This window comes from Aotus nancymaae, unplaced genomic scaffold (assembly GCF_030222135.1).
Source record: "Aotus nancymaae isolate 86718 unplaced genomic scaffold, 86718_ANA_hifiasm-v0.15.2.pri h1tg000062l, whole genome shotgun sequence".
Taxonomy (NCBI): domain Eukaryota; kingdom Metazoa; phylum Chordata; class Mammalia; order Primates; family Aotidae; genus Aotus; species Aotus nancymaae.
Genome location: NW_026988476.1, coordinates 39,839,425 through 39,865,934, shown reverse-complemented (window position 1 = coordinate 39,865,934; position 26,510 = coordinate 39,839,425). Strand labels below are relative to the sequence as shown.

Here is a 26,510-nt window from a genome sequence, read left to right as displayed (position 1 = left end):
ACAGTTTTTACTAAAGTCATTGAAGTGTTATTGCCAAAATAAATATTTTTTTCTGTTCTTGTTTAAGTTACAGGTGTAAGAATAAATCATTCCTTTCTGAGTGATTATATATGTAATGCTTTTATGTATTTTTTTATTAATAGAAAAAATGCTTGTTCACCTTTTTTAAATTTCAAGCTATTTATTCATACCACATGTTGGTTTCTTTTATAAGGACTTTGGCTTTTATCATTACTATAAACTTAACTATAGTCTTGGTCAGGTGCCGTGGCTCACACCTGTAATCCCAGCACTTTGGGAGCCAAAGTAGGAGGATTTGAATTTGAATATCTTCAAATATTCGAGATCAGGAGACCAGCCTTGCCAACATGCTGAAACCCCATCTCTACTGAAAATACTAAAATTAGCTGGGTGTGGTGATGCATTCCTGTAGTCCCAGCTACTTGGGAGGCTGAGGCAGGAGAATTTCTTGAACCTGGGAGGTAGAGGTTGCAGTGAGCCGAGATCATGCTACTGCACTCCAGCCTGGGTAACAGAGCAAGACTCTGTCTCAAAAAAAAAAAAAAAAAAAAAAAAAAGTCTTCATCAGCTTATTGGTAAATATTTTCAATTTTATTTATCAAAAGAGCTAAGGAAGAATCCAAAGCCATCAAAAGGACTTGTAAAACAGCATAAATCACTTATTTTCATAAACTTTAAGCAATGCCATTATTTTGATGAAGAAAAATAAAAATTTCCCATCACAATCTCTTTTCTGTGAAAGGACACAGAGATAGCATGGATTTACAGAGGTTTAAAGAAACGTCAAACAAGATAAAAGAAATACGATCCGTAAGTAAATATTAAAACACCCACAATTCTATTTATTTTGCTCTCTTGATGTTTAGTTCAAAGTTTCAGTAAAAATACAGTTTTTGCAGATATCATTATTAACATGCTGATACCAAATATTTGAAGCTATCCTCAATTTGAAAAAAATGAACAATTGAACATGAAAAGGCACAAATAGCTTGCATAATTTTACTAAGTAAATAAAAAACATCACCTATATATCTTTTTTAAATTCTTCTCCCCGTACGTTTTCCACTGATTAAATACTTAATGGGCTTACTCTTCCCACATTCAAAAGTTTATTAGAACATGACCTTGACTCTTAGAAACCTGTTGTCTAGCAGTAAGAAGCTGAAGGTTATGTACACATGCAAGATATTCGATAAATGTTTGTTAAATAAGTTTCAAAATTTATAGAACAACTTGTAAAAAAAGGTGTATTTCTTGCCTGAAGGTTGGTTTTTACTTCTTAAATGTTGCTGTCATATATTATTTGTGGCTATTTAGAGCCTTAAGAATAGTAACGTGGCTACACCAAGATAATTAAAAACACCTAGAAAGTCGTTAAACTTCTCTAGTCCTTAAAGAAATTAAATTATGGAAAAGATTAAGTGACATACAGTGAAAAAGACGGCCTTTCCTAAAGCGAGAACCAAGGAAATGATAATGATATAGGAGTTTCTGTGAATGCTTACTTTTTATGTGATCGAAGTTAATTATGAAGTTGCTGTCAGGCCGTATTATTTACTACACCACATATAAAAAGTAGACTCAAATGCCTTTTTTTTTTTTTTGAGACAGAGTCTTGCTCTATCGCCAGGCTGGAGTGCAATGGCGCAATCTCGGCTCACTGCAACCTCTGCCTCCCGAGTAGCTGGGAGCGATTCTTCCACCTCAGCCTCCCAAGTAGCTGGGACCACAGGCACGTGCCACCATGCCCTGCTATTTTTTGTATTTTTAGTAGAGACGGGGTTTCACCATGTTGGCCAGGATGGTCTCGATCTCTTGACCTCGTGATCTGCGCGCCTCGGCGTCCCAAAGTGCTGGGATTACAGGTGTGAGCCACTGCGCCTGGCCTTCAAATGCTTTTTTATATTCTAACATTTTATATTTTTAATAGCATGTATTTTGATTAAATTACTGTACTAAATCGATTCACTTAGTTCAATATCTATTAGCTAGATATCGATAACTTGGAATTAAATGGTTATTATATGCAAATTGAGGTGTAATGATTACCTAGGTTTTGTCCTTTCTGTATTTGCCTTTAAGTTTGAAAAGTTGCATGATTTTTTTTACCTCAAATAGGAACAGCAGAATGATGTAAGAAATTTGACTATGGAGTATACAGAGATGCCTAAATATGACATAAAGTCTCTTTAGTATATGCAAAAGTCAGAAAGTCAGCTTAAAATATACCCATATGCTTTTAGATGGAGGAAATAGGTATAGGTTCAGCAGACCTATCATAAGACTGTAATAATTTGCAGTGTTTTCTAACCATTTTGATTGAGGCATATTTAGACTGACAGAGGTAAATAAATGGATTGAGATCACTTAGGTAGTCTTAGCTGACATTTGATGAAAAGAGAAAGAAGAAAAACAGAAATGAGAAAAAGTGCTAAGAAGTAGAAAGAACATTTTCTTGTAGGATTGAAAAAAGTAAACAAAAATTTTTTTAATAATTTTAAATTTTATTTAAAAAATAACTAAAATTTTTTTTTAAAATTAGAAGTAGAAAGAACAGACTGCCTTCTACCAAATTGATTTTATAATTATTGCAGTATGACACATGGTATGTCTGTATTCCATATAGGATCGAAGTGGACTTTATAGGTAAATGAAGCGTTTTATGGACCTTCGTAAGTTTTAGTAAAGCCGTTTATAATGTAGAATTATTTAAACCTTAGTTTATCACATTTTCTTTTTCTTTACACAAATTATTGTTGTATTGCCACACTCTGGTGGTATTATTTTGGTATTGTGAAGCACTCAATATAGATAAGAAAAAAAAATTAGGATAAATAGACATTTCTTAACGGGAAAAGGTAAAGCATCAGGGTTTTCCCACAGATTCCACCTTTTCAATAATGAACTTAAAGAGGACCGTGCTGGAAATTTTTAAGTGGCAGGTGCTCCTTGATAAAAACAAGAAATTTCAAGTTTCTGTGAGTTAGCAGAAAAGTAGTAGCTGTGTTTTGATTTAAGCTTTTTTTTTTTTTTTGAGATGGAGTCTTGCCCTGTCGCCCGGGCTGGAGTGCAATGGTATGGTCTTGGCTTGCTGCAGTCTCCGCCTCCTGGGTTCAAGCGATTCTTCTGCCTCAGCCCCTCAAGTGGCTTAGATCACAGGCATGCGCCACAATGCCCAGCTAAGTTTTGTATTTTTAATACAGACGGGGTTTCACCATGTTGGCCAGGCTGGTCCCGAACTCCTGAGCTCAGGCAGTCCACCCGCCTCAGCCTCCCAAAAGTTCGGGGATTACAGGCATGAGCCACCGCACCTGAACGATTTAAACAACTGAGTAATTAGAGGAAAATAATTCAAATAATAAGAACAGAATAATGAGTTCTAGTTTATGATGGTCAGAGACTTAGTTTTTGACCATTTTTAGGGTATATACCCCTTTAAAAATCCAAGGAAAACTACAAAAATGCATGTATACAAAATTTTTCTAGTAAGGTAGTTTCACAGATACCTTCAAGCTTATCTATGAGTTCCAAGTTAGAATTCCTATCATAGGCTGGGCACAGTGGCTTATGCCTGTAATCTCAGCACTTTGGGAGACTAAGGCAGGAGGATCACTTGAGAGTAGGAGTTTGAGACCAGCCTGGTAAACATAGTGAGACTCCAACCCTATCATAAAAAGAAAATTCTTATCAGTGGTTCTATGAAACTGATATATCATGGCATCAAAGAGTATACTAAAGAAAGTCCTTAAAACAAACAAGAAATAGCTAGAACTGTTTTCAGGAGAAACAGTTTAAATCATACAGGAAATTAGAGTCTGCTTTGTGACTACAGGAAAAATGTCAGCACTTGGCTGGCTGTATAAATCCACTGTAGTGTGAGGAGCATGGAGCATCAAAGCCAGAGAAACTCTATTTCCTTCAGATATAAATTAATTGAATGAAAATTGTAGTTTATTGCAGTAGTAACATTTTGAAACTCATTGATTATGATAGGTGGCAGAGGTTTCAAAGTAGTTGAAAGTTACATAAAAAGTGACCTATTTATCAGTTGAGAACACAAATGTGAAAGTGTCATTTATTACCCAAATTGTTGAATGTAATTCATTAGTTCATCTGGAAAAATAGGTAAAAAGAAGAAAGTGAGCGGGATTAGGTGTTAGATCCTAAAATATTATGCGGCCAGAACAGTTGATACATAAAAATGTAAGGAAGCATTTCTGCTAACATAGAAGTAACCCTTCTAAAAATAAAACTGTAACAGAGGTCATGAGTGCGTTGGCTCATGCCTGTAATTGCAGCACTTTGGGAGCCCGAGGCAGGATGATCACTTGAGCCGAACAGCTTAAGACCAGCCTGGGCAACATAGGGAGGCCCTGTCACTCCACAAAATAAAAAATAACAAGGAGTGGTGACGTGCACCTGTGTTTCTACCAACTTGGGAGGCTGAGGTGAGAGGATTGCTTGACCCCTGTAATCATGCCACTGCATTCCAGCCTAGGTGACAGAGCAAGAGCCTGTCTTAAAGAAGTATGTAGCAAAGAGGGTTGGATTTGAAATTATTGAGGAAGGGATTGCTTTGTCAGTAAATACAGATTGGACAATTGGGTATGAATTTGGAAAAGTCTGTCTATGTTCTCATATAATTTTATAAGCTCAGATAAATTCCAGAATTAAATGTAAAAATTCAAATCACAGGAAACATTTTAAGAAAATAATATTTGGCTGGGTACAGTGGCTCACGCCTGTAAGCCCAGCACTTTGGGAGGACGAGGTGGGTGGATCATGAAGTCAAGAGATTGAGACCATCCTGACCAACATGGTCAAACCCTGTCTCTACTAAAAATACAAAAAAAATTAGCTGGACCTGGTGGCACTCGCCTGTAGTCCCAACTACTTGGGAGGCTGAAGCAGAAGAATCACCTGAATCCAGGAGGCAGAGGTTGCAGTGTGCCAAGATCACACCACTGCACTCCAGTCTGGTGACAGAGTGAGACTCTGTCGCCCCCAAAAAAGAAAATAGCAATATTTATTGTGCCAAACCAGGGCTTTCCAAACACGTAAATAATAGAAAAATATTAAGGGAAAATTTAGAGATGTAAGTACCTAAAAAACATAAAGTCAAAACACATTTGGAAAACAGATTGAAATTTGACATATAGTAAGCAGATAGATAACCTTGTTGTATAAGTAGCTCATAGAATCAATTAAAAAGTTATCAAGATCCTTTAAAAGAAATAGCTCCCCTGCCATTATTGTTATCAGTGTGTCAAGATACGTGTAAGATAATAGCTTTTTTGGGGGTGAAGTGAATTGGTAATAATTTCATTTTCCCCCACAGTTTTGTATATTTTTTGCAACTTTTTTGTGAGTTTTTATTATTATAAAAAATTCATTTGGATGAGTTTATGAACAGTAGGCAAATAGGGTGTTTTGATGCAGTTTTTGAAATTGTCATTGAAGAAAATAACCGTAATCTGTAATATACCCATTGGTGTCCATGTAGAATAAAGCATGTTGAGCATAAATCAAGGGACTCTTATACTACTTAGAACAATGGTTTGAAATTTAGTTCAGTTGTTTTCAAATTATATATATGCACAGTGTTCGCAGAATGACAGTACTTCTGAAAACACTTTGAAACGTGTGAGTTCTCATGCTGGATTTACTGAGTGTCATAGAACTTCCATTCCTCTTCATTCAGAACAAGGTGAGTATTTTCAGCATATGCATAGTGTTAAAAAACATACTTATTTACACTTTAAATGTATGTTATGTTTGTCAAACACCTGAGCAGTGAATGGTGCAGGAGTCAGAAGATGAAAATTCTGGTCTACCGTAGTTACTGTAACCTTGAATAAGTCGTAATCTTAGCATTCATTAGAATGTTTTATTAGAATATTTTTTACAAATTTTTTATTCTATAAAGATGGAATAGAAAGACTTTTTACAAATCTGCTGTTTTTAGCTTTTATAGATGTATCTGTACATCTGTATCTTCTGTTTTAATCTTTATCATCACTTATTCAACATATTTTTCTAGTTTAACTTTTAAAAATAATAGATTTTTGGTTCAAAATTAAAATACAAACACTGAAAAGTTTCGCTTTCACTCCATCCCCACATGTAACCACTGTCTACCCTTTAGAGTTTCATGCTTGTACAGTCACATATGACAGTACAGTCTTTTCTACCTCTTATTTTTTATACAAAAGGTCGCAGACAATACATATTACCTTGTACCATTAATTTCTCTCTATTGTGATGATGTTTCCATATCATGATTTTTTTATGAGTCAAAATTATATATGCATGTCATTGAAAAGTTGAATAATTATAAAGGTTCCTTAAGGAAAATAGTACTATATTGTCCACCTCACCATCACTTCTTTCATTTTCCTTTGGTATTCTGAATTCAGCAACACATATCATAACCAAATTGGATTTATTCCAGGAATGAAAGTTGTCTTAACATTCAAAAATACAATTATGATGATGCATGATCCTAGCTTAAAGGAGAAAAAGAATGAAATCATCTTAATAGCTGCAGAGAAAGTATTTGATTAACATTCAGTATCCTTAATCTCAAAAAGCGTATCAACAAAAAATTATCACAAAACATTCTACTTCATAGTGAATTATTGAAAGCCCAAGATGGGGAGCAGGACAAGGATTCTGACTGTTTCTCTTTTACATTCTAGCCAGAGCAATAAGGCAAGTAAACAAAATGGTTAGAAGGATTAGGAGGAAAGAAAAATAATTGTCAGTATTTAAGGTAACATAGATGTTATTTCTGAGTTAGTATGTTTATATGGGTTGAACATCCCAAAATCTAAAATGCTCCAAAATCTAAAACTTTTTTGAGTACTGACTGAAAGGAAGTGCTTGTTGGAGTATTTCAGATTTCAGATTTTCACATGCTCACCTGGGTGAATATAATGCAAATATTCAAAAAAAATTTTTTTTTAAGACAGGGTTTTACCATGTTGGCCAGGCTGGTCTTGAACTCCTGACCTCAAGTGATCCTCCCACCTCGGCCTCCCAAAGTGCTGGCATTACAGGCTTGAGCCATCACACCCAGTCCCAAAATTTTTTAAAAAACAAAAATATGAAACATTTCTGATCCCGAGCATTTCTGAAAAGTGATACTCAACCTTCCTTTATTGCAGCATCCTCATATTTCGGTTTTAGGCCATATCTGTTGACCTGCTCAAGAAGACAAGAATTGAACTCTCTTTTCTCACTCTGAATTCCCAGAATGAACACACACACACCCCTTCACCCTTTTCCACCAAGTATAGTTACCGTTCTGCCTAGATCAGCACCCTAAGTTCTCTGGTATTTGACCAAATTTCTTCATGATATTCAGAATGTAATGTAGTCTGTCAGTTTCATCATATTGAATACATTTTGCCCAGAGTCTTCTAATATATCTCAGTCTGGTCTTTTTGTCCTCTACTTCTGGAATATAAATTTTGTTCTGAGATTTTCCTTCTTCCATTCTGAGGTTTTCCTTTATTGTACAGTAAAATTGTAAGCTTTCTCCAAGTTGATTTGTAACTTAATATCCTTTTTTTGGAAGTAGGCTTAATTCTAAAGTTCATTTCAGATAAGGTATGACAACGAAGGCATTATCATAAGTTGGGGAAAAGGATTATTTATTGAAGCATTTTTTTATAGGAAGAGATTGGAAACAGATAAAATGTCCATCAGTAGGAGTTTGTTTAAATACATTACCATATATCTAATATGAAATAAAGAGCATCAAAACATAATTGGGAAATCTCTGTTCTTCTGTAGAAAATCTCTAAGCTGGCCGGGCGAGGGGTCTCACACCTATAATCCCAACACTTTGGGAAACCAAGGCGGGCGGATCACCTAAAGTCAGGAGTTTGAGACCAGCCTGACCAACATGGAGAACCCTGTCTCTACTAAAAATACAAAATTAGCCAGGCATGGTGGCACATGCCTGTAATTCCAGCTACTTGGGAGGCTGAGGCGGGAGAATCGCTTGAACCCAGGAGACAGAGGTTGCAGTGAGCTGAGATCGTGCCACTGCACTCCAGCCTGGGCAACAAGAGTGAAACTCTGTCTCCAAAAAAAAAAAAAAAAAAAAGTAAGAAAAGAAAATCTTAAAGTTTAAAAAAAAACAAGAGTGAGGTGTGGTAGCTCACTCCTGTTGTCCCAGCACTTTGGGAGGCTGAGGTGGATGGATTACGAAGTCAGGAGTTTGCGAGAGCAGCCTGACCAACATGGTGAAACGCTGTCTCTACTAAAAATAAAAATTAGCCAGGTGTGGTGCACACCTGTAATCCCAGCTACTCAGGAGGCTGAGGCAGGTGAATCACTTGAACCCCGGAGGCAGAGGTTTTAGTGAGCCGAGATCATGTCCCTGCACTCTAGCCTGTGCAACAGAGTGAGACTCCATCTCAGAAAAAAAAACCTAACAAAAACCTCAAGATACATATTTCCCTACCATTTATGTTAGATATTGGAGTGGGTGGTGAGGATAATACACAAATACAACTGTCGCAGGAAGAATATACAAGAAATGAATTTCCTTTACCTCTCTCAGTCAGGGTGATTTGGGAACAGGAGGGAGAGAAATTTTTTTTTCTTCATTTATTGTTGCTTTTTCACAATAAATTGAATAGTTTACTGAAAATAAATTGAATAATTTATGGTCGTCATATAACTCTTGTGTTCAACGTATTGAGGAGAGGTTGAGTTATCTTAAGAAGGTTATACTATGCCTGGAAAGCTTTGTGTTTGGTTAGTTGGTATTCATAAAACTTCAGTTGTGTAACTTTATTTATATTTTTAAATTTCCTTTTAGCAGAAAAAATCAGTAGAAGGCCATCTACCGAAGACACTCATGAAGTAGATTCCAAAACAGCTTTAATACCGGTTTGTAAATTTCAATTAAAGCAATATATATTATTAAATACATTAAAATTTTTTAGAGAAGAGCTACAAAGTGATGATATTTGGGACTATATAAAAAACTCAAAAAACTTTTCCTTAGAAAACTGACTATCATAGTAGCAGTTATAGAAAAGTTTCTTCTTACAGTGAATAGTCAGGAATTTTAAAGAAAAATTTATGCAGAATTAAGGCAGGAGTCTCTTTTTGTTTGAATTGAAGTTAATTATATGAACTCATTTCCAGCTGAGATAATAATTGATTTTGCAAATTCCCTTTAAAAGCACACACTGACAAGACAGCTCAGGAGAAGGCAGAAAAATTACTCCTTTATAGTCAAATATATAGAAGTCAGTGCTTATAATTTTGATCAAGAAAATATTGACTTAACATTCAAAATATATCTGTTCTGGCATAGAGAGATTGTGTTGTTAAAATCATGTTATTGAAAAAAGTTATTTCAGTGGGGCTAGAGGTTAGTTAACACAGATTCACAGTAACAAATCCTCCTTTCTTGAGGGACCCATCCTGACCCTGAGCTGCACAACTTTGCAACAAATTAAAGCCTTATTGAAGATGACCTCACAATGGCAATTTAGAAAACTCAATGGGAATCAACTTACATAAAGAGTATTAGATTTCTAACTTAAGATAGTAGAATTATTGGTTACAGATGATAAAATAAGTATGGTTGAAGTGATTATAGACATAAAAATATATTAAACATAAAACACAAGAAAAGGAGATACTATTCAAAAAGACTCAACTTTGAAAAAACTTGAAATAAAAAGAACTCAGTGGGGACTGGGCACTGTGGCTCATGCCTGTAATCTCAACACTTTGGGAGGCCGATGGGAGTGGATTACTTGAGGTCGGGAGTTCAAGGCCAGCATGGCGAAACTCCATCTCTACTAAAATTCAAAAATTATCCTGGTGTGGTGGCACATGCCTGTAATCCCAGCTACTCAGGAGGCTGAGGCAGCAGAATCGCTTGAACCCAGGAGGTGGAGGTTGTAGTGAGTCAAGATTGCACCACTGCACTCCAGACTGGGCTTCAGGCAAAACTTCGTCTCAAAAAAAACCCACTCAGTTGGGGTTAATTAACAGATTAGGCACATCTGAAGGAAGAATTACTAAACTGGGCCAGAATGCAGCGTGACTATAATTAAATGGATTGAATAATAATAAATTGTCCAAAAGATGATTAAAGTAAAAAAAAAAAAAAAGACAAACTACATAATAAAAGATGGAAAAGAGACAGGGAAGAGATACTAACTGGCTTTGAGAGAGTAGACAAAATTTGAAGAGATTAGAAATGGTTTAGTATTTTCCAAAATGATAAACTATGTGAAGATTCAAATTCAGGCAGAATGAGTCTCAAACTGGGAAAGTAAAAATAAACACACACCTAGGAAGATCACTGTAAAATTATAGGATAAAAACCATATGCACATATACACAACAAAGGCTGCAGTGAAATATGCTTAAATGTCATGAGCATTCACAGCTTACATGATTTTAATTTTTCTGTTTGTATTTGATGGTTATTTAACAAGAGTCACATACTATTTTTAGAATCACAGAAACAAATGTATATTTTAAGAGAATAGAATTGTCCTCAAACAATTTAAAAATTTTTAAAGAATAGATTATGTTGTGGGAAATAACAGAATTCTTTTTTCTGCCTTGTTGAATAGCCTTATGGTAGTTACATTTACAGTAAATACAGTTATAATGTATTGTTTTATTCAGTTTTATGAAATTTGTTAATTTTTTTTGCCTTTTATTCTTAAAATATAAGAAAAAAGTTAAAGTTATGCTTCTAGAGATTTGTATGTAAGGTTTTTTTTTTTACTGAAGGTGTGAGTGTGTGTTTTTTTTACTGAAGGTTTGGTTACAAGATAGACCATCAAACAGAGAAATGTAAGTAAGCTTTTTCTCATCATTAGCTTGAAAAGTATCATAATTATTGAATGTTTTTTCCTGCTGTTTGCATCATCCCTTTAACATTTTTCTTGGTGATGATTATTTATTCTAGCATCTCCTCTTTTCACATAGATGAGAATAGGGGAACAAATTTATTATGCATTAATATATAAATTTAAAATTTATTATTTTCATATAATTACAACTCTACTAAGGTCTTCCTAAAAACGATCCAATTATGATTTTATTGTTTAGTCCTGTTTCTAACTTATTCCTGAATAAATTTGTTGGGAGATCTAGTTTGAGACTTTATTTTTGTACTTGCTTGCCTTCTCTATGCATCATTCTAATCAAACCTTGCATCTACTTTTGGAAAGCACTTTGATGATTAGAACAGTAATACACAGTATACATTAGAAAGCCTGCATACAGAAAGATCCACTAGAAAGCTGATGTGGTAATCCAAAATCAAAAGTGGAAACTAAAGGCAATCTGACAGGTAATTGTCCCCCGAAAGTGAAGCTTTTTAGTACAGATTAGACATAAGGGTAAAGTGAATCTAAGATAATCTCTGTATTTCCATTCTAGGAATTAGTATTGTAAAATTCCAAAGGATTTAGAGAAAAAAAAAAAAAGTCTTGGTTTGACACCCATATGATACTGGAAGCATGGTAGAGTTATTCTCGCATATGGATTACTTGAGCAGAGAGGCCAATTGGGGGAAATTATTATTATTCAGTGTTTTTCCCCTTCTGTGAATCAGAAATAAATTTGAGTCAGGCATGGTGGCTTGCACCTGTGATCCCAGCGCTTTGGGAGGCCAATGTGGTGGATTGCTTGAGCCCAGGAGTTGGGGACCAGCATGAGCAACATATTGAGACCCCCCTATCCCTACCAAAAAAAAAAAAAAATTCTTTTTTGTTTTTTATTTAAATTTGCTGGCATAGTGGTGCACATGTGGTCCCAGCTACTCAGGAGGCTTGAGGAAGAAGGATTGTTTGAGCGCCGGAATAGTGAGCCATGGTTGCACCACTTCACTCCAGCCTGGGCAACAGCAAGACCGTGTCTCAAAAAATAAAATAATTGTTTTTTTTTTAAATAAATCTGGCTATATAGAGAAGAAAATAAACCTGGGCCACAGGATAAGTAGCTGTTCAAATTAAGTATCCGGACCCTGGAATGGTGTTCAGAAAACCTACCTATAGTCACACCTCTTCAATGAATATTTTCTTTTATAACCAAAGCCATAGATATAAATACAGAATAGGTACTTCAAGTTGGTGTTAATTCTGGTGTCTAACAAAAGAACATTGTCTTGCAGAATGCTGACCCCAAGAACTACCCATAAAAGTGGAGTTGATTGGCAGCTCTTTGGGTGCTGAGAAAAGAGTGATTGATTAGCAGCAGGCAAAGGGATGATATTAGGTTCAGAATAATTTTTATAAGAAAATGTTACCATTAAGATTTAAATCAACAGGAAACAACAGGGTCAGGTAGAATGTAGGAGCTGGAAAGAGACAAGGTTATCTACTTCCAAGGTCCTTTCTGGATCTGGTCCTTTCATTCCTGAGTAAGGCTACATGGTTGTATAATCAAAAGTGCTAAGCTTCTAACCTGTTTTCCTTTATTCTCATTCCATTCTCCTTTTTGCTATACCTGTGTGTCTAACTGACACTGGAATTTGGAAGTAAAAGAACCTTCATTTGGTGCCAGTATATGTTGTTAGAAATAATTACAGTGAACATTGGGAAAAATATTTTTCAACATTAGAAACTAAGAGGCAAAATGACAACTACTTACTTTTCAATCAGTTCTTTGCCCATCAATTCTATTGAAATATTTCTAGCATCCTGCAAAGTAATCTCAGTGTATTGTTACAGTACTGGAATGAATCTCCACAAATACAGAAGTTATGAAATAGTTTATTAGTATAGAGCCTTCAATTTGGCACCGAACTACTATAATATTTAGGCATAAATTAGAGATATTAAGTTATTAACAAGTAGATACATATGGATATATATATATATGTTGATTAGAATTGGCTTAGGGAAATGGCAAATATTCAAACAAAGGGAATCAATATCATAATTTCCTTAATAATTTATTATATAATGTTAATTTTATAAAATCAAAAAATTAAGTGATAGCCAAAACTTAAATTGTAGCACAGCTTATACTATATTTTTTGGTGTTTCTTTAGGCCATCTGAAGAAGGAACATTAAATGGTGAGTCTGTGTGGTAGATTTAATATGAAAAAATGAGAATCTCACATGAGCTGTTAAAGCATACACATTATTCTAGGTAAGACATTTTAGACTTCAAGCTAGACAAAGCCACGGTAGTGAAAAGTTCTTCCCTCTTATCATTTCTCCTTACTATAGATGTTTCACAAACACATGAACCACCCTGTGAATGATGATCTCTTTACTGTCACACTTCTTCCCTGCCTACTTGATCTCTGCTACACAGCCTGCTCCTTTTCTAATATTTTCTGTTTTAACAAATGAAACTTTTAGTCAGCCGAGTTATTCTGGACCACCTTGACGTTGTAGTCACAAAGTCCTATTTCATTTACTTCCTACGTGTCTCTAAAATCCATCCTCCACTATACATCCCACTGCTCCTTTCAGTTTAGACCATTACTTTTTCATCCTTTTATCGAAGTGTCTAGTGCATACAGAATAGTGCAAAATTCACTGAATTCTTACAAAGTAAGTATAGCCATGTAATCAGCACCCAAAAACAATTTTGCTCATATCCACATTCCTTTGTTTCCATTTCATCTTATAGTTTCTTCCCCTAAGACAGTAGTTTCACCAATTTGGGGTATGTGTGTGTGTGAGTGTTTGCATGTGTATGCATATTGGCTATATAAATGAAATTGTACAGTATATACTGTTTGGTGTCTTCCTTCTTCCTCTTAGCATATTGTTATAAAATGCATCAATATTGCTGTGTGTAGTGGTAATTTGTGCATTCTTACTAATATATAGGATTTCCTTATGTGAATATATTGAATTTACTTATCCATTCTGCTATTTGGAGGTCATTTCAGTAGCTTCCACTGTATGGCTATTATGACTTGCTGCTATAAGCATTCTTGTTCATGTTATTTGATAAACATAACTCATGCATTTATTATTGGCATTATGCCTAGGAATGGAATTGCTGAGTCAGAGTTAGCTTGTGTTCACATTTGGTAATTACTACCAAATAGATTCTCCAAGTGGTTATGCCAGTATGGGGTCCTTGCCTGTAGTTTTACTTCTTGAATATGTTCTATTCTGCCACCAAAATGATACCCACCCCTAGCCGAGACGGAGTCTTGCTCTATTGCCCAGGCTGGAGTACGGAGTACAGTGGTGCAATCTTGGCTCACTGTGCAACCTCCACCTCCCAGATACAAGCAATTCTCCTGCCTCAGCCTCCCAAGTAGCTGAGATTACAGGCGCATATCACCATGCCCGGCTAATTTTTGTACTTTTGTAGAGACAGGGTTTCACCCTGTTGGCCAGACTGATCTGGAACTCCTGACTTTGTGATCCCCCTGCCTTGGCCTCCCAAAGTGCTGAGATTACAGGCAAGAACCATCATACCCAGCCTGGTTTTTCTAAAAGATCTGATCTAGTCACTCCTCTACTTTACATTTTTGCCCATTGTTGTTTAATAAAATCCAGTGTTCTTGTTTAACGTGACATATTAGACAATTACCACCCCCACCACTCCACCCCCAGAAACATGATCTCTCTGCCACCCAGGCTGGAGTGCAGTGGTACAGTCTTTGCTCACTGCAGCCTCAGTCTCAGCTCAAGCAATCCTCCCACCTCAGCCTCCTGAGTAGCTGGGACCACAGGTGGGCACCTCCTTGCTGGGCTAATTTTTAAACTTTTTTTGTTGATAAGGGGCCTTGCCATGTTATCCAGGCTGGTCTTGAACTCCTGGCCTCAAAGCCGTCCTTCCACTGCAGCTTCCCAAAGTGTTGTAACTACAGGTGTGAGCCACTGTGCCTGACCTCCTAACAATTTGATATGCCCTGTTTCTGTAGCCTCACCTCCTACAGTTATGCCAATATTCTTGCCCATTAATTTGTAGTCTTAGCTGCATATTCAAATCATTTGTAGAGAATCACTTATATGATAACACATTCCTACAGAATTAGAATATTTTGCAGTGACATCTGGGTGGATGTATGTCCAAAAAGCTCTATAGGTCATTCTGGTGTGTATATAATTATTCCTGTTCATACTAAACTGTGTGCAGTTGCCCAAGTGTAGCATGTACTTTAACACTTCCATGACTTTGTAAATGTTGCCCTCTACACACACCAGTGTCTTGCAATACTCTGTTTTCCCCCTTCTCTTAGTCTGAGACAGACTTTGACGTCTTCTCAACCAGAAGACATTAGGTACTTCTCCTATATAGTCTTATGGTATGTGCACACATGTATGAGTATATACACATTTTTAAAGTGTATTTTTATACTTACTGTGCAGTATTAAAACTGTTGACTAACTTCCTTTTCCTGCAAGCCAGTAGGTTTCTTTTTATTTGTGTTCTAGAAATTTAGCACATAGCAGATTTGACTTGTGTCCTTGTCTTATTGCTGCATTTAAAGGTCAAGCCCCCCCCAAAAAAAAAAAAATTGGGGGAAGGGCTTTTGGTGGGTATGTTTCACATTCCAGAAGTTCATCTTCTCCTGGTAGACCTGCTAAAATGGCTACATGGCTACAGTCCCCACTGCCCAAATGTCAGAATCAAAAAGAGATTTTTCTTTTTGAGTGGGAGGTATGAAAAGAATGAGTTTATGGCAGGAGTTAGGATAGTGTGAAACATAATTTTGCTCTTGTAGGTGTCTAAACACACAGCTCTCACTAATCTGGCATAATGAAATAGGGTAATATAGCACAGTGGGCATATTTTCTCCCTCATTTTTGCTGTTTTTGTGAGGAACAGTTACACAATGGAAATTTAAGATTATTTTATAAGAATATCCGAGTTAACATTTTTACTGTACTAGTACTTTTTAAATGGTCTCATTTATTTATTTGCCATTTTAGGTCTAACTTCTCCATTTAAGCCAGCTATGGATACAAATTACTATTACTCAGGTCAGTAATGTTAAAAACAAAATTTAATAATATTTTGAACCTTTAGGGATTTCATTATTTCTCTCTCATTTTTATGCAGCTGTGGAAAGAAATAACTTGATGAGGTTATCACAGAGCATTCCATTTACACCTGTGCCTCCAAGAGGTAAATCCAAAAGTTAAATAAATAAAAGGGAAAATTAACCCTTTAGTTATTTGTAGCTATAATATAGAATGTGGGTGGGATCACATTAGGAAGTATCCATTTCAAATAAATTCTTAATCTGACTACTATAAGGGTGAGGGATGTTTGAATAGAAGAAGGGAGACATCAGAAGTATTGAATTTCTCCATTATTGGCATATCCAGAAGCAACAGTATATTCTAATTCTAAAAAGTTCTTTTTTTTTTTTTTTTTTTTAAGATGGGGTTTCACCATGATGGCCAGGCTGGTCTTGAACTCCTGACCTCAGGTGATCCACCCACCTCGGCCTCCCAAAGTGCTAGGATTACAGGCGTGAGCCACCGCACCTGGCAAAAGTTCTTGATCCACTATCTAGTAACATGTATAAATTGACCTCACAGTGTCCATGAAACAGATAGCTCTAACTTCTGTGCTCAGTTCAGAAGTGTTAATAATTTCAGCTGCTTTTTTAAAAGTCTTCTGTAAAATGCTCAGAATTTCAAAAATACCTATTATTACACATGAATTTAGAGGTATTTCTTACCTATGGCTATTAAATTTCTTTTTATAAAACTACATACTGGTCCATTGTATCTTCTCTTCCTTAATGAAAGATACCTGCTAATTTTTATTTTACTTTGTCATTTTTAAAGAGTCATAATTTAATCTTAAGTTGTTTTCATTCCTTTTGCAGGGGAGCCTGTCACAGTATATCGTTTGGAAGAGAGTTCACCGAACATACTAAATAACAGCATGTCTTCTTGGTCACAACTTGGTCTCTGTGCCAAAATAGAGTTTTTAAGCAAAGAGGAGATGGGAGGAGGTTTACGAAGAGCTGTCAAAGTACAGTGTACCTGGTCAGAACATGATATACTCAAATCAGGGCATCTTTATATTATCAAATCTTTTCTTCCGGAGGTGGTTAATACATGGTCAAGTATTTATAAAGAAGATACAGTTCTGCATCTCTGTCTGCGAGTAAGTGGTGGTGAATGTTTAATAGTGAAACATAGTTTAAGCTTTATATTTTAACTTCTGAAATATCAATAAGCCAAATATAATCTTAGTTTAAATATTAAACAAGGGTTCTCTCCCCTTTTGTAGGAAATTCAACAACAGAGAGCAGCACAAAAGCTTACATTTGCCTTTAATCAAATGAAACCCAAATCCATACCATATTCTCCAAGGTAAATCTTTAATTATTTCTGAGATCTTTTATTATATGGATAGCAGTCCATTTTGACCTTTGTTTTTGATGTTGAATGTTTAAATACCCATTTTGTAGATCAATTAGAATTTTATTAACTGCTAGTAATATTTATAACTGTTTTTTATAAGGTTCCTTGAAGTTTTCCTGCTGTATTGCCATTCAGCAGGACAGTGGTTTGCCGTGGAAGAATGTATGACTGGAGAATTTAGAAAATACAACAATAATAATGGAGATGAGATTATTCCAACTAATACTCTGGAAGAGATCATGCTAGCCTTTAGCCACTGGACTTACGAATATACAAGAGGGGAGTTACTGGTACTTGATTTACAAGGTAAATTTATTAAATATTGCTATGGTGAAACTGTACAGTAGGTTCTTACCTATTCATATGTTACACTATGCAGAATCTGCTAATTTATAGATAGATAAAATCTTAGGCCAGTAGAAACTATAAAAAAAAAAGCATGTTAGTCACAGTCATAGCATATAGCCATCAGGGCCTTGAGTAATAGAATCTGGCTATCTCTGCCCTCCACCTGCCAGGTGGAGTCTTGCTGTGTCGCCCAGGCTGGAGTGCAGTGGGTCAATCTGGGCTCACTGCAACTTCCATCTCCCGAATTCAAGCAGTTCTCCTGCCTCAGCTTCCCAAGTAGTTGGGAATCACCCACCACCACGCCCAGATAGTTTTTGTATTTTTAGTAAAGACAGGTTTTTGCCATGTTGGCCAGGCTGGTCTCAAACTTCTGACCTCCAGATCTGCCCACCTCAGCCTCCCAAAGTGCTGGGATTATAGGCGTGAGCTACCACACGCCAGCCTGGCTATCTTAATTGTTGTTAAGATAATATAGATGTTTTGATAAGCAAAAACATGTAAAAATTCCCTGTTCTAAGATGTGCAGTCTAATATTTCAAAAGTGTAAAGACTTTCTTTAAAAATAGCAAATATCTCTAGTGTTCTAGTTACCTACTGTGAACTGAATTACCTAAAAATTTAGTGGATTTAAAACAACTGCCATTTTCTTTTCTTATAGTTCTTTCATTCAGAAATTTTGATGGGACATAGTGGGAATGTCCCTTCTCTGCTGTCACCTCAGAAGGCTGGAATGACTGGAGACATTGAACAGCTTGACTGGAGTCAAGTGTCTGAGGTCTCTGTTCACTGTCAACTGAATTCCTCAATTCTCCAAGTGTTCCCTGTCTACATGGCTAGCTAGCTTGGGCTTTCTCACAGCATTGTAATTTCAGGTAGTTAGACTTCTTACATAGCAGCTGGCTTCTTCTACAGAGAAGGCAGCACTCTTTACGCTAGGCCCAGGACTGGCTGAGATGCCTTTTGCCACATTTTACTGATCAAGGCAACTTATAAGGGTAGCCCAGATTCAAGTTAGACTTCTTACATAGCAGCTGGCTTCTTCTACAGAGAAGGCAGAACTCTTTACGCTAGGCCCAGGACTGGCTGAGATGCCTTTTGCCACATTTTACTGATCAAGGCAACTTATAAGGGTAGCCCAGATTCAAGGGGAGTCAAAGTAAATTCAGCACTTGATGGGTAGAACAGCATGCATCTATAGAGGGAAAAATTGCTCATAGCCATCTTAGTAGATAGACCTTGTCATACATATGAAGGAACAAAAGTGGTGGCTGCAAGAGGGCAGGTTTGCTTGGAGTAATGTCTGCTGAGCTTCACAGTGGGTCAGAGGAAAGTTAAATTGAGCATGTTGCCAGCTCTGCTTTTCATTCTGGCTTCCATAATTTTTCTCCCTAAAGAGCAGACTTAATTTCAAATGTAAACACAGACCAGATTTTAAATCACATAACAATTGTTTAGAATGTTTATACTCAGTGACTCTTTAGTGTGAAGGTAAAAATATCAGAGTCGTTGAAAAGCAAACAGGGTATCGATTCAGCTCAAGAATGAAAATCTGTGTAAAACAACTGTACTTTTTTCAGTAGTTCATGCCTTTATAAAAATGATTAAGGTGGTATATGTAATGAAAAACTCGGATGTCTGTTATGAGTTAGGCCAATACAATTTAATATAATTTTTTTTTGAGATGGAGTCTTACTCTTTTGCCCAGGCTGGAGTGCAATGGCATGATCTCCAGTCACCACAACCACCACCTTCTTAGTTCAAGCAATTCTCCTGCCTCAGCCTCCAGAGTAGCTGGGATTTCAGGTGTGAGCCACCACACCTGGCTAATTTTTTGTATTTTTAGTAGGGACGGGGTTTCACCATGTTGGCCAGGCTGGTCTTGAACCCTGGACCTTGTGATCCACCCACCTCGGCCTCCCAAAGTAGTGGGATTACAGTCGTAAACCACCGCGCCTGGCCAGCCAATACAATTAAGTTTAAAATTACAGGTTTACCTTAGAGGTACTGCAGGCTCAGTTCCAGACCACTGCAATAAAGCAAATATTGCAATAAAGCACGTCACATGAATTTTTTGGATTTGGAGTGCATATAAAAGTTATATTTGGCCAGGCACTGTGGCTTACGCCTATAATCCCAGCACTTTGGGAGGCTGAGGCAGGTGGATCACCTGAAGTCAGGAGTTGGAGACCAGCCTGGCTAACATGGTGAAAACCTGTCTCTACTAAAAATATTTAAAAATTAGCCGGGCATGGTGGTGGGCACATGTAATCCCAGCTACTCGGGAGGCTGAGGCAGGAGAATTGCTTGAACCAAGGAGACAGAGGTTGCAGTGAGCCAGTATGGTGCCACTGCACTCCAGCCTGGGCGACAGAGTAAGACGTCGTCTTAAAAAAAAAAAATGTTATATTTACTCTATACTGTAGTCTAAAGTGTGTGATAGCATTATATATGAAGAACACAATACCTTAATTTAAAAATACCTTATTGTTAGAAAATGATAAGAATCATCTAAGCCTTCATCAAGCTGTAATCTTTTTGCTGGTGAAGTCTTGCCTCCGTGTTGATGACTGCTAACTGGTCGGTGCTGGTTTGGGATAACCGCAGCAATTTCTCTTTCTTTCTCTCTCTCTCTCTCTCTTTCTTTCCTTTTTTTTTTTTTAAATGGTGACAGGATCTCTTTCTGTTGCCCAGGCTGGAGTGCAGTAGCTCAATCACAACTCACCGTAACCTCAAAACTCCTCAGGCTCAAGCCGTCCTCCTGCCTAAGCCTCTTGCATAGGTGGGACTACAGGCTCATGTCACTGCATGCAGCTAATTTTTTAAATTTTTTGTAGAGATGGGTGTCTCACTAGGTAGCCCAGGCTAGTCTTGAACTCCTGACCTCAAGCAGTTCCAAACGTCAATATGACCAGGCAGTGGCTCATGCTGGGATTACAGGCATGAACCACTGCCTGGCCACAGTGAAGATTGCCACATTGATTGATTCTTCCTTTCATGAAAGATTTTTCTGTAGCACACAGTGCCATTTGATAGCATTTTACCCACAGTGGAACTTCTTTGAAAATTGGAGTTAACCCTTTCAAACCCTGCTGCTTTATCAACAAAGTTTATGTGATATTCTGAATCCCTTGTTGTCATTTGAACAATGTTCACAGCATCTTCACTGAGTACATTCCATCTCAACATAATGTTTATTGAGCAGTTTTTACACAGGAATATTTTAGATAATTACTGCAAGTTAAACAGTAGTATGTAAAGATATGTAAAGAATAAAGTGTTCCTATCTTTTTTATTTCTCTATTTCTGTGACGACATATACACAATGGAGACTTTTTTCCCTATTTTTTATTGTTTGGGGTTTTACCCCAACTGGGATCATGAGTTGTTTTTTTTTTTTCCCCCTACTTTTTTTTTCTATCTAACAATATATCATGGACATTTTCTAGAGTTATTTCTTTAGTAGCTGTGTGATAGTCTATAGTGTAGCAGCTATAGCACGATTTACACCTGTCTTGATAGACATTCACTCTGTTTTTAGTTTGCTTCCACAAACAGTGCTGCATCAAACCGTACTCCATGCACTGCTACTTTTATTTCCATTAAGTAAGTTCCTAAATTGGCTTAGAAAAGAGATGAGTACAATTTTAATTTTAATAACAGCTGCCAGATTACTTTCCCAAAAGCTTATCAGAAGTCATACTCAGCATTCTGTGGAAGTTCCTGCTTCTCATAGTCTTTCCAGTATTGAATATTCTTAGTGTTTGCCATTCTATTGGGTAGAAAATAATATCATGTTTTAATTCTGGGTTTTCCCTTTGTGAAATTGAACCTTTTTATTAGATTTTGTTCTAATGGGTTAAATATTTGTGATTATCAAAATATCTGTAGGTCTTAATGGTATGTATATGTGTGTATATATATTTACATATACACACGTAAATATATGAGACACTGGAAGGATTTAATCATACTTTTGGAGAGGACTGGAGGTGAAGAAAGACTTTCACAATCTTACTCTTTATGTTACATGAATGCATGAATGTTTTGCAAGGACATATGCTATGTGTTAATGTGTGTGTTTTTTTCTTTAGATCCCAAACACTTTTTTTTTTTGTCTGAGATGGAGTATTGCTCTGTTGCCCAGGCTGGAGTGCAGTGGCGTGATCTCAGCTGACCGCAACCTCCGCCTCCCGGGTTCAAGCTATTCTCGTGTCTCAGCCTCCCAAGTAGCTGGGACTACAGGCACCTGCCACACCCAGCTAACTTTTTTTTTTTTTTTTTTTTGTATTTTTAGTAGAGACGGGTTTCACCATGTTGGTCTGACTGGTCTGGAATTCCTGACCTCAGGTTATCCACTCACCTCGGCCTCTGAAAGTGCTGGGATTATAGGCATGAGCCACCGAGCCTAGCCAATCCGAAAAACACTTTTAAAGTGCTACGGATTATTGCTTCATGTACCAAATTGTTCTTTGCTAACTAAGGTGAAACAAGGGCAGATTGACCAGACCTTTTATAAGTAAGGAGGTATTTTCATCCTTGGCACTGTAGGATTGGGAACTTACATGCCTACCTACCAACTCTGACATTTAACTCTTGTTCACATTACAAGGGGCTGTGCCTCTCCCTGGTAGGATGCCAGGGTCATAAATTAAATTATGAAATATCAAGAGAGAAGAACTATACTCCTTTGAATAAATAGTTCAATATTGTAATGATTGATGATACTTTAACATCTCTTAAGATGATTTTTATTATGCAAATGTCAGTATTTATATCAATTATATACATTTTTTTTTTTTTAATATACACGCACAAAGGTGTTGGTGAAAATTTGACTGACCCATCTGTGATAAAAGCAGAAGAAAAGAGGTAATAAGTTTTAACTATTTCATTATGGCATAATTTCACATTTTACATTTGTACCTACATAAACTGCCTTTTTTTGTAATTTTTTTTTAAATTACCAATTCAACAGGTCCTGTGATATGGTTTTTGGCCCAGCAAATCTAGGAGAAGATGCAATTAAAAACTTCAGAGCAAAACATCACTGTAATTCTTGCTGTAGGAAGCTTAAACTTCCAGGTAAAAAATACTTTAATCAGTATGGTATATAAATTGTTAGAAAAGTTGGTTACTGCAATACCTCATAAGGACAGAGGTACAAAACTTTAATATAATGGTCTCTGATTGTGCCAGCTTCAGGATCTCCTTTGCAAATACACATCGTTTATTATAAATGAATCTATTTTCTTTCATTACTTATACAGACATAAAGTTTATTCATTTAATATATTATATGTCAGCAGAATGCCAGGAATTGTGTTAGGTGTTAAAAGCAGAATATCAAACCAGACAGCTATGGTCCCTGCCCTCGTGGAGTTTAGTCTAATGTTGAATATTGACTAGATTAGCAGGGAGTTACAGGACTGATAAATGCCAGAGAGAGGAAAACCAGAATAGAGTGCTGTAAAACATGTAGATAGGTCCCTTAACTCAAACATAGGTCAGGGAATGATCCTGAGAAACTAATGTATTTGCCTTTACTTGGAGAGTGAATAAATTTTCAAGTAAGCCTTGCAAAAGAATTGAGAAAAGAGTATTTGATCAAGTAGGAACAGGAACTGTAAATGTATTGTCTCATGATAGTAATATCTTTCTGTGTGGAGAATTACAAGTTATTATTTAATTGTAAATTAAAGTAAACCCGTGATTATCTCTCTTTGTTGTGCATCAAGTTCCTTGTGGAACTTAAAAAAAATATATATTACTCTGAGCTGGGTGTGGTGGCTCACTAACCTGTAATCCCAGCACTTTGGGAGGCTGAGGCGGGCGGATCACGAAGTCAAGAGATCGAGACCATCCTGACCAACATGGTGAAACCCCATCTCTACTAAAAATACAAAAATTAGCTAGGCATGGTTCCATGCACCTGTAATCCCAGCTACTCCGGAGACTGAGGGAGGAGAGTCACTTGAACCCAGGAGGTGGAGGTTGCAGTGAGCCAAGATTGCGCTGCTGCACTCCATCCTGGTGACAGAGCGAGACTCCGTTTCAAAAAAAAAAAGTTACTATGCTGAGAGTAGTGACACATGCCTGTAATCCCAGCAACTCAGGAGGCTGATACCAGAGGATAGCTTGAGCTTCAGGAGTTCAGAGCTGTAGTGCATACTTCAACCTGGGCAACATAGTGAGACCCTGTCTTTTTAAAAATTAAATTTTTAAAAAATTACAGATGTCTGGGACTCACCCTTGAGCTGTTTTATTTATTTATTTATTTTTATTTATTTTTGAGACAGGATCTCACTCTGTTGCTCAGGCTAGAGTTTAGTGGTGCAATCTCAGCTTACTGCAACCTCTGCCTCCCAGGCTCAAGTGATCCTCTCACCTCAGCCTCCCAAGTAGTTGAGACCTTAGGCACATGCCACCACACCTGGCTAATTTATGTATATATATATATATATATATTTTTTTTTGGTAGGGATGGGGTTTTGCCATGTCACCCAGGCTGGTCTTGAATTCCTGGACTCAAGTAATCCACCACGTCAGCCTCCCAAAGTGCTAGGATTACAGGCATGAGCCACTGTGCCCAGCCCTTGAGGTTTATTTTTAAAAGTTCCACTTCTTATGACTACTAATGTCATAGTTAAGAGCTTAGACTTGAGAGCCAGTATGCATGGCTCCAGAGAATACCTAAATCACCAAGGATTTTTTGAGGACTTAATGAGTTGGTTTTGTTAAGTAAATAGAACAACAGTACCAGCCATATAATAAGCATTATTCGGTATGTAAATGGTAACTTTCTTAAAATTTGTTTTTTATTTATTGGTAGTATACAGAAATGCTTTTTTTTTTTTTTTTTTTTTTAAAAAAAAAAAAAAAAGCTATGTCCCTGCAACCTTGCTTAACTCTTTTTCTGGGAGCTTTTTGTAATAGACTTCTTGGCATTTTTTTGTGTAGACAATAAAGACGGTTTCTTTCTTTTCAACCAGCATATCTTTTCTTTTTCTTGACTGTTTGTACTGGCATGGATTTCCAGCACAGTGTTGAGTGGGTGTAGTGAAAGTCAACATACTTGGTTGAACCCAGAAGGCAGAGGTTGCAGTGAGCAGATGTTGTGCCACTGAGTGACACAGCAAGACTCCATCCCAAAAAAAAAAAAAAAAAATCTGGCCCAGATCCTTCATTTTCTAGATTATGTAATTAAAGTTGAGATGATTTGCTCATTGATATACATACTAATTAATGACATAATTAAAACGAGGTATAATTATGTTTCCTTCCACTGTTCTTTGTACAATAATGGCAGATTAGCTTGTATTGCCTAAGGCCATACTGACATAGTCTTACATTTAAAATTTATCAAAAATAATTCATGTATTTGCAAATAGGTGTTTGGATTATTTATGATAGGCTGTTTCTTAGATTAAAATTAGTAGCTTATGATTCAGTAAGGTCAAATATTTTTATTTTTTTAAAGAAATAAAAAATCAGTTCATATTCTGAGCATCAGTTATATTTTATATGGATAAAATGTAAGGGTTGTTTGGGAGCAGTGGCTCACACCTGTAATCCCAGCACTTTGGGATGCCAAGGCAGGAGGATCTCAAGGTCAGGAGTTTGAGACCAGCCTGGCCAACATGGCAAAACCCCGTCTCTACTAAAAAATACAAACTATATATATATGAAAGTTTACACCATGGCACACATAAACCTATGTAACAAACCTGCACGTTCTGCTCATGTATCTTGGGGTTTTTTTTTTTTTTTTTTTAAGAAATTGAAAGAAAGAAAAATAAAGAAATAAAAGAGGCTGGGTGCAGTTGCACAGGCCTGTAATCCCAACACTTTGGGAGGTGGAGTTGGGCAGATCATCTGAGGTCAAGAGTTTGAGACCAGCCTGGCCAACATGGGGGAAACCCCACCATCTCTACTAAAAATACAAAAATTAGCTGGGCTTGTTGGTAGGCACCTATAATCCCAGCTACTCAGGAGGCTGAGGCAGGAGAATTGCTTGAACCCAGGAGTAGAGATTGCAGTGTGTGGAGGTCACACCACTGCACTCCAGCCTGAGCGACAGAGCAAGACTCTGTCTCAAAAAAAAAAAAGGTAAAATAAAGAAAAAAACATATGTATGTATGTTTATGCATGATTTGGTTAGTTTATAATGTTGATATTACTGCATTGTTTACAATTCTGCAACTATTTCTGTATGTCTATAACTTCTTAAGTTTCTTCCTATCCAATACCTATAAATATATTTTATATACTGATCATAGCAAATTTATCTGAAGACCTAACATCTTTCCCAAGCTCTGTTTCTGTGTTCAGACACCTATATTTCTACTTGGATACTCTTATTTTTGATTTGATTTGATTTTTTGAGACAGGGTCTCACTCTGTCACCCATGCTGGCATACAGTGGCATGACCTTGGCTCACTGCAATCTCTGCCTCTTGGGGCTCAAACAATCCTCCCACCTTAGCCTTCTGAGTAGCTGGGACTACAGGCACACGCCACCATGCCTGGCTAATTATTGTATTTTTTGTAGAGATGAGAGACTTCACCATGTTGGCCAGGCTGCTCTTGAACTCCTGACCTCAAATGATTCTCCCACCTCAGCCTTTCAAAATGCTGGGATTACAGGCATGAGCTACTGCACCCTGCCTTCAAAGTACTTTTTACTGCTTATAATTCTGTCATTTTTCTGTTTGCTTATTTTTTGTCACCCACTAGAATATAAGCTCATTGAGACCGGGGACCTTGTCTGGTTTGTTCTTTGCTAT

General features: G+C 36.8%; 1 protein-coding gene across 2 annotated transcripts in view; it reads left to right on the top strand.

The window, feature by feature from the left end:
* The window catches only part of TRPM7 (transient receptor potential cation channel subfamily M member 7), a 122,973-nt gene that overhangs the window by 94,381 nt on the left and 2,082 nt on the right, over positions 1–26,510 (top strand). The window contains exons 27-38 of one of the 2 annotated variants that reach the window (XM_064365668.1): positions 764–831; positions 5,623–5,728; positions 8,858–8,925; positions 10,829–10,863; positions 13,070–13,095; positions 15,928–15,978; positions 16,058–16,123; positions 16,836–17,119; positions 17,246–17,328; positions 17,480–17,685; positions 22,545–22,596; positions 22,703–22,809. In XM_064365668.1, coding sequence (XP_064221738.1) covers positions 764–831; positions 5,623–5,728; positions 8,858–8,925; positions 10,829–10,863; positions 13,070–13,095; positions 15,928–15,978; positions 16,058–16,123; positions 16,836–17,119; positions 17,246–17,328; positions 17,480–17,685; positions 22,545–22,596; positions 22,703–22,809 — 1,152 coding nt within the window. Of the gene's footprint in view, positions 1–763; positions 832–5,622; positions 5,729–8,854; positions 8,926–10,828; positions 10,864–13,069; positions 13,096–15,927; positions 15,979–16,057; positions 16,124–16,835; positions 17,120–17,245; positions 17,329–17,479; positions 17,686–22,544; positions 22,597–22,702; positions 22,810–26,510 lie in introns of both variants that reach the window. The other variant, XM_064365667.1, reaches the window with a different exon arrangement.